Source organism: Lactuca sativa, chromosome 5 (genome assembly GCF_002870075.4).
Source record: "Lactuca sativa cultivar Salinas chromosome 5, Lsat_Salinas_v11, whole genome shotgun sequence".
NCBI classification, from domain to species: domain Eukaryota; kingdom Viridiplantae; phylum Streptophyta; class Magnoliopsida; order Asterales; family Asteraceae; genus Lactuca; species Lactuca sativa.
In genome coordinates, this window is record NC_056627.2 from 69,272,106 (window position 1) to 69,281,181 (window position 9,076).

Sequence of the window (9,076 nt, forward strand, 5' to 3'; positions counted from 1 at the left end):
GGGAACATACTCTACAACTTTCATTTAGACTCTATTGGATAATTTTGACTCTATTTTAAAAGTTATATTATTAACAGGTCGGGACAGGATTGGTCCGTTAAATACTCATAGCTTCTTCATCCGACGTCCGTTTTCGCCCATCTTTTTCTCGCTACGCTACTCTTAACGAGATCTTCGATTCTTGTTCAGGTCGTGTCGGCTAAAAACCGCTCGATCTAATATTCGAATTTCGGGTTGTACACTGCTAATCCGAAACTTCGAAAAATCATAACTTCGTCATACAAAGTCAGATTTGGGCGTTCTTTTTATGGACGCTCTCGGTTTAACGTATTCTACAACTTTCATTTAGATTGCTAAGGATAAATCTCGCTCTATCGTAAATTCACTATTTACACTTTCCGGTATCGTGTCGGTTCTGTCGCGAAACTTCGACAGGTCATAACTTCTTCGTTATAACTCGGATTTCGGCGTTCTTTATATCCCCGGAATCCTTCTTTCGACCACTAAAACTTTATATAAAGATATCGGGCTTATCTCACACTTTAATTTTGACGCTTAATTTTATTCTTTATTAATTATACATTTATAATTAAATAATAAGCACATAAATACACATAATTCACATAATACTCAAATATTTCATCTTTATTACTTCAAAAAGAGTTACAAGAGTTGACCTAGACTATTACATTGTCAAAAATGCTTAGCCCTGAAACCCGGGCGTTACAGTTTAAGTCTAGAAATCCTACAGATTCCTAGTTCGCTTAAACTAATGCTCTGATACCAATTGTGACATCCCCAAAATCACGGCCAAAAAAGATCGTTTTCATTTATGCTTTTAAAATAATTTTCAGAGTAATCCTTTGATTTAAAAGAGTTGTGAAATTTGTTCCCAAAACACAATATGATAAAATAAAATTTATCGAAGCATTTCTTAAAGAAATGTATTTTCATATATAACAAAACTCGGGATATCATGTTCCGATACAGACACAAAAGCATAAACGGCACATTATAATCCTTACAACAGTTATACACAACTACTAGCCTATAAACAAAATATCTTCACAAGTTGTCCAACTTATGCTCTCGTGCCACTACGTGTAATATAAATAAAACTGAGTGGGTCAGGCTTGGGAGCCTGGTGAGCATATAGGGTTTTCAACCCACCATAAATAATTATATTTAATTTCACCAACCAACAATAACTCGATTACCCATTTCCGTTATCCTCACTTTACGTCCCTAAAACAACATCTATTACCAGGGAGCTAATCTAGGATTTTCATCGGGATGGACATTACTGCAAATGGGTTTCCTCAACAATAGATGTCCTAAAGGCAACCATGAGGGGGATAGAGTACACCGGTGAACACATCGTTCACAACACCTACAGGTAATAAACCTGCCAGCGTTCCCACCGGACAGTCTAGAAAGAGTTTGTGGTCGTCATTCATACTCCGCTAGATTACTAGATTAACAACATCGAGGCCTCTCATCATTTTATTTCATCACACATCCACTATCTACCCATGTTCTACCCAACATTTTAGTGTATATATATATATATATATATACACTACTAGAAAAACAGCCTTTTACGACACTCATTGCGCGTCGTAAAAGGCTCAGACGACGCGCAAATGCGCGTCAAGGAAGGCCCTGTCATAAAGAGAGACGACGCGCATTTACGACGCGCAATTACGACGCGCGATTACGACACACAATGCGTATCAAGAAAGGCCCTATCATAACGGAAGACGACACGCATTCACATGTCGTAATCTTATGACGCGCGTGTTAATGACATGCAATGCGTATCAAGAAAGCCCCTGTCAAGAAAGGTCATGTCATAAATGAAGATGACACACATTTTTGCGTATCATAATTTAAAATGTTTTAAAAAAATATTTATTATAGATTTACTAATTTTCAAAAAAAAAATTGTATTTAATGTCTCATAATAGAAAATAAAATGTCATATACAAAAAATACAATCCATTGCGTAAAATTTAATGTCATACAAATAATCGTTCCATGGAAAGACAAAACAAATCAATGGTTGTAACAAAAATTTACAAACTAATTAGATACAAGAAATATAAAAAACTATACCCTCAAATGTTTTGAAAAGTCTAATCTCCATGTCAGCTCTTCAACTCACTTCTCCAGTTTGTCCTTGGGTTCTCTAAGGGCTCCGGCATCTCTTGCAGTTTCAAAGGCAAAAAGCAGAACAGAACGTGATATTATTTTGCCACCTAGATGCTCTTCAGTGATGTGATGAGAATCATACCCCTTCAAAGGAACAACAAGTAGCCAATAGCACTTAAGAACAAACTCAGACATGAAAGATAATAGTCCACCAGCCTACAAAATTTCAATAAGATGTTTTAGTTTTTCTTTGACCCATGTGAAAAATAGTCAAACAGTCTCATAACCAAGTTAGCTAGAGTTATCAGACCAAATAATGGAAACAAAACCATTGGAAGTCAGGGTGATGCTATGGCATGGTCCCGCTACTGCCTGAGAGTGGAAAAGTAAAAAAAATCATGCCAAAGTGAAGCAATTAATGGTCTAAAATTGCAAATATAATCAAATATTCAAGAGTAAAATTATAACTTGGTGGTTATTTTGAGTTAAAAAAAGCATTTTGTCTTTAATGATAGAAAGATGTGTATTTAAATGGGAAGATAGCTCACCAGCCTAGGTGGTTCATAAAGGCATTCCAGGAGGTTTATTTTAATAATAATTGTCAAATCTTGAACAGTAACAAACAAATGACTATTTTACCCTTCTGGTCAAGAGGAAGTACCTGATCTGGATCCATGGCAGCAAAAAGCTTTGATGCAACTGCTATATTTAAGAGAGAAAGAGCAGCATGTAGCTCATTTTTTACTATTACACCCGATCAGATTTGAACAAAAGATAAACTAGTGCAAATGACTATTTTACCCTTCTCAATCATCTTCAACCAAGCATTTCATCAAATCATGAATAAAATCATAAATAAAATCCAAATAAAAAAAGAATCTTATAACTAAATCTTACCTGACGAAGGATTTCGCAACCGTCTATAGTGAACTTAGTGACGCCATGTAAGTACTGTCATGTCATTCAGAGAAAAATGAAGTTGAAGAAGTTAGACCACAGGTCCCCATAATACACAAACAATAAATTAAAAAATAAAATTGAAATAAATCACCAGAAAATAAGATTAGAATTTTTCACAAATTTGACTGGTAACAAAATATTGATGTGTCATCTGATTTGACTTGATGTAATAATAACAGCAACATACAGAACTTTAAGAAAAAACAAAAAACAATATTTTTACGGGTTAAGGAGGGACTTTTAACAATAAAAAAGATTTTAGTGTACCTACCTGTCCAATGGACAAGAGGGCATAGATGAGAATGTGAAAAGCGGGGCCTCGAGCTGTTGTAGTGCTTTGCTCTGTCCAGTAACTTAACCATGTGCTACTTGAAATTCGAAGGAATTTGGTTGAAATATACATGTATGTAACAACAACAGCCCTAAACTTCCAAAGAAATCACAATATTGAGATTTACCTTGCTGGGATTAACACTAACAGATACTCCTTTTGGTGCAACAACTTTAGCAACATACGATGTATAAAATTAGGGTTTCAAATCTTAACTTCATAGTTTCCCAGTGGTTTTTCTGAGTCATTGTTGGATGATTGTCCACTACTACAAATTAATGTAAAAAATTACTTTTTGACTTAAAAAGGAAGGAAAAAAACAAGGCATAAGAATTGTATGAGAAAAATTAAAAAGATGTTTTGGACTTTGAGTAAACATGAATGAATGGTAATGTGGTCTTAGAGAAACCAATATGTAACATCCTCAATTTCAAATTTTTATGTAATATATTATCTTGTGTTTGTATCATGTGGTTAAATGTGAGAAAAAGGAAGAAAGGGGTGAAATCTAAAATTAGGTAGAGAAAAACTAGATTTCTATCAGATTCTATAAGAAATTGCAGCAAAAAGAAGAATCTATGTATGTGCAAACAATTAAAAATAAAATAAAATATATATACCTGTACTTGCTAGATGAAGAGGCTCTACTCCTTGGTGTTGTGTCTGCTTTCTTTGTTTTTGAAATACTGGGAATTGTGGAAGTTGGGAAGGGTTTAGGCTGCAAGCAAAGCACAAGTCCATACAATAAAAAATTAAAAATCATACAGTTTTTGAATTTTTATGTATACTTATTTATTGTTTGCTTATTCTAAATATGTATATTGAACTATTGTTTTTTTATTCCAACGAGGGTTATCTGTTTTCTTGATAGAAAAAGACGAATGGAATTGGGTTCCTTCCACCCTCCCCGAGAAATCCATCAAACATGGAACGGAATCCTGAATTCCAATTCCATCAGAATCAGCAAAGCCAACACTCATTAAGGTTCTTAGTATGATGCAAATGAAGGTGATTAAAATGAGTATGACTTGCCTGCATAGGAGCCACATCATCATTTGAAGGCACCTCACAAATACATAAAGGCATTCCACACTTGCAATCTACAGCAGCACTTTGATTTGTATTGGAATTTGAAGGTGTACTAATATCTAGCCTTGAAACCGAATCTGTCACAGAATTTACTCCATTCACAGAAGCAACTCCATCAGAATTTCCAATCCTATAGCATGAAAATGTCTAATTAACAAATAAGTGAATAAAGAGGTAAATAGTGTAATACACCTACAACAAGGTCAGTCAGTATGATCAAAATTGTGTCTCAATAAACTCAGTATAATAAAAAATAGATGCACAAAGTGACAAAATTTAATACTTACCAAGATGCATAATTATAACAATTTGAGCAAACTCTAACAGGAGAGAGGAGACCAAATTGTGGTAAAGCCTGAAAAGAGTCCACAATATCAACTGTTTCAACAATCTTTTAGGACTTATTGATAACAGTATCTCAAAGAAGTTTTGAGTCTGCAACTCTACATAACATACGACCATTCGTCTTGAAATGCAACGCCTTGTGAAGCAATCTACATGAAAAAAGGAAAAAGAAAGTAACAGTAAGATTGAAATCAGGCCATCAGATATAAAATTAGGGTTTAAAATCTTAACCCAACACACAGTCATTCGTAGTAGTAAGCCACGATTAGCGCACAAAGATCATTACATAGATTCATACCTGAAGCATAAGTTGATCGCAAATATCTGCGATGGACTCTCAAGTCACCTGTAGTCAAGTGATGCCACTATGATATCCATTTTATTATCCGGACACCCAAACAGAAGCATACACCAGGCCAAGATATATAAAATCACCCGTATTTCATTAAGCACATTAAAAAAATACTTTATGTAGATATAAATTCATTAAAAGGGAATTTATTTTATATTAGTAAACTAACCAAAGCAGACTTTGTTGACTTCATCTAATAACCACTAGCTCTAGATAAATTCCAATACTCTTAATCTCAATAAGAATCTCCCCTGGACTTGCAAAATGTTCAGGGCTTCTGGTTTTTGTTCATTAGAAACTGCACCGACACTATCTATAAAAGTAGCCTGAATGCTTCCCTATAATTATAGAAAAAATAAAAAATTGTTACATGCCCTATTTCATAAGATAAAACGGGTATGCTCACACATAAATGAATAATTGATTATCACCTCTTGCTTTAAATACGACATGTCCACGTCCTATACAAACCCAAACAGTGGTTCCATTTACCTCCAGAACGAGCTAGATAATGCACGATCTGGAACCATTAACTTATCAATTAGTATTTTTTTTCAAAATAATTGTGTTTCAAAATGAAAATTCAAATAAGAAAATATATAGAGATTGGGATTTCAAATCGTTCAGTAAACTATTCTTCCTAGAATTCTTCGTCAAGTTGTTTATCATCAACCCCAAGTTCTAAAAACATAATAGAATGTATTTGCACCGATTAGAATTTTGAGATAGAAAAATAGAAATGAAATTGATTTATTTCAAAGGTCTAAAAACATAATAGAATGTATTTGCACCAATTAGTGCTTACATGATCCATCATTGTTCTTCAACTATTCTGATGTGTAAGAAAAAAGAAAAACAATTAAGCAGCTGAACATGAAAAATTAAAAGAAAATGTAATTTTTTTACCAATGAAACACAGTGATGTTCCATAAGCCATTTGTTAAAATATCCAGACTCAACATCATTCTGCAAATTAAAAGGGAGGAAAAAAAACAAAAACAGTCTTTGGAGATACTTGGCTGGAATCAGAATGATTTATTTGGTGCAGTCTTTGTTTATTTATTTATTTCACATAAATATGATTCTTATTTATTTATTTATTTATAATCATGTGCATAAAAACTTATGATTTATTTGGTGCAGTCTTTGTTTGCTTTGGAGTCATTTGAGAAAACCAAAGCTGTTGAAGAATATGTGATTGTTGGATGGGTACCAAAGCTTAATGCATGAAGCTATTTCAAGCTCTAGCTTTAATTAGTGGATATATTTAATAAAAATATGTGGTTTATGAATTGTGACTGTTATAAATTTTATGTGTTTGCCTTTATGATATGCCAATTGGGCCTAATGAGTAAATATTAAATTTGTTAGCTAAAACAAATATGGTATTCAAGGTATATTAAAGTATTTACAACATGTTGCATGATTTTGATCAATGTTTTTCACTTTTTTGAATTAGTATTTAATATATTAATTATTTAGGTAATTAAAAGAAGTTTTTGTTTGGTAGCAAGCCAAAAGCCATTACGCGAATGCAACTATCTGTATAGTTCACACTTGTATAGTTCAGACTGACCAATTTGGGATCATATAAGATAATACAAACATATTACCTTCTCTTGGGCATTTCCACAAACACGTCATGTGCACTTCCTTTAAACATATTAACAGCTTCCATAGAGCTATTTTTTCAAGTCCAGCATTTTGATACCCTTTTTAACAGAACAAAAGAGCAAGAAGAGAAGCTTATTGGAATCATATCAGATAATACAAACATATTACCTTCTCTTGGGCATTTCCACAAACACATCATGTGCACTTCCTATAAAGTTATTGCATCTCGATCCCCTGCAATAGCCAACACAGGAACATTGATTTTATTAATATGATCTTTATAAAAAAAATCTCCCACTTCTGCTACATAAACCACCCTCACAAAACGCTGATGTCAGCTGCAACAACAGTTTAGCAGGTATCGTACCTTCAAAAAATTTTAAAAAAAAGCTCGATAATTATTTATTATTACTAAAATGTCATTACAAAATATGATATACTTACAGAAATTGTTTAATACGAGCTTTTTCAATACCCATGGAGTGTCCTACAACAACCAATTTACCATCTTCTGGTTTAGTATGGGCCTTTATATATTCCATCTGTTGTTATAATTTAGAAACACTATTTGTTTAACAATATATCTGTAGATACGGAAGGGTAAAATGGGAAATTATATATTAATATCACCTCACCGTAGCAGGAACGTCTTCTTCAAAGTAATGATCAAAATTCCAATCGTATTTGACAATCATGTCCAACTGTTTCTGGAAGTATACGATTCACATTCACTTAAATTGATCAAAACAAATCAGAAGAAATCACCCTCACATAAGAAAGATATTCGACCTAAACAACTAAATAAGTTGATACTTACAACTTACAAGGGATTCAACATCAAGCTTCCCGATAGAGGATCAAACAAGGTATCGTCATATGTTTTAGGAGGCAGACGTAGATGGAAACTAGGGTCGGGAAGCAGTCTCCGACACGGTGACGCTGATGAGTCACAGCCGCCGGTGAAGTGATCACTGAGGCGCACCTGATGAGGTCGTCGGCCAGTGAGATGAAGTGTTGTAGTCGTACCCTAGATGGACCTTCTTGAGAATGTTGAAGTGAAAAAACCCTAGTTATCGTGTGGGGGACTTTAGGGTTATTTTGGGATGCTAAGGGGAACAAGGGATAATGAGAGAGGATCGAACAGGCGGGGGTTTTAATTATTTTAGATTCGATTTACCGCCTTGGCTATTAACACGCGCATTTCATTAAAAATTATAGAACGACACACTTAGATGACACCCATTTTAAATATGCGCCCTCTGTGTTTTTTTTCTGACATTAATTTGAGGGCACGCATAAATGCGTGTACTCTATCCTTCAAATTTTAGAAGAGATGACATTATTTTTAGGGCGCACACTTTTGCGTATCGTAAATCACTGCGTGTCACTGTTTGCGCGTCATTAAAGGGTTGTTTTCTAGTAGTGATATATATAAATATATATATATATATATATATGTATATATACAACATAAAACATGTATAAAACATTCAACCGATACTCATTTCAAATAACACATAACATATAAACACATAACACGTATTTTATGGAAATACTTCGTATTTATGTGTTAGAAGAAAGTAACTACACACTCACTTGATAAGATGATTATCAGACAACACTTCAGCTCTAAAATTAGTTTTCTTCGGTGAAATTGGGATGCTTCCTTGAAAACCGAGTTTCTCACGGGCAGAGTTTCTGCTCGGAAACTCTGTTTCTTGGGATCTTCAGGGCTTCGGGAATTGCTTCAGGTGTCGTGATGATACCGGGGCTTCAGGGGTATTTCTTGCATGTAAAACGAGGCAATAAGGAGTGTGAGGGAATAAATGAGCAAAAAATCTCGGAGACCTTGCATTCAATTTATAGGGGGAGGCTGACCCTCCGAACGCGGGAGTTCCCTCTATGTACGCGGTGCGTTCCACGAACGCGGGGTGTTCCTCCGAACGCGGCGCGTAGGAGTGGGTTCCGGTCCTATCCGATAAGACTTCCAAGTCATTAGCGACGTGGCTGATCCGAGGCCTCGCAATGAACGCGGGGCGTTCCTCTTCCGAACGCGGAGCGTTCCTGCTTTGGGGTGCGTGCCTTGAACTTCAGAAAGTCATAATTTTCGCATACGATCTCCATTTTTGACGTTCTTTATATCCACACGTAGGTGAGATTATGCTCTACAACTCTCGTTTAGACTCCGTCGGCAAATTTTCACTTTATTTTTTTATATTATTTTTAGTAGGCCG

The 9,076-nt window shown here is 34.7% G+C and overlaps 1 protein-coding gene across 12 annotated transcripts; it reads right to left on the bottom strand.

Annotated features, from left to right (window-relative positions):
• Window positions 1-1,981: 1,981 nt before the first annotated feature.
• On the bottom strand, window positions 1,982-7,968 carry LOC111908427 (uncharacterized). Of its 12 annotated transcripts, XR_008224275.1 has the most exons (10): window positions 7,660-7,968; window positions 5,660-7,549; window positions 5,398-5,566; window positions 5,175-5,241; window positions 4,991-5,025; window positions 4,819-4,886; window positions 4,063-4,661; window positions 3,383-3,533; window positions 2,462-3,302; window positions 1,982-2,367 (listed from the first exon to the last, which is right to left on the bottom strand). XR_008224275.1 is itself a non-coding variant. In XM_052764178.1 (7 exons), the coding sequence occupies exons 2-6, from the start codon at window positions 5,419-5,421 to the stop codon at window positions 4,403-4,405; spliced, it is 465 nt and encodes a 154-aa protein (XP_052620138.1). In that variant the 5' UTR covers window positions 5,422-5,566; window positions 5,660-6,048; the 3' UTR covers window positions 3,309-3,533; window positions 4,063-4,402. The 12 variants fall into 12 exon arrangements, 1 of the variants encoding a protein (XP_052620138.1); XR_008224271.1 differs by having other exon boundaries at window positions 4,819-5,025; window positions 7,660-7,966; XR_008224274.1 differs by lacking the exons at window positions 5,398-5,566; window positions 5,660-7,549; window positions 7,660-7,968 and having other exon boundaries at window positions 5,175-5,376.
• Between the last annotated feature and the right edge of the window lie 1,108 nt (window positions 7,969-9,076).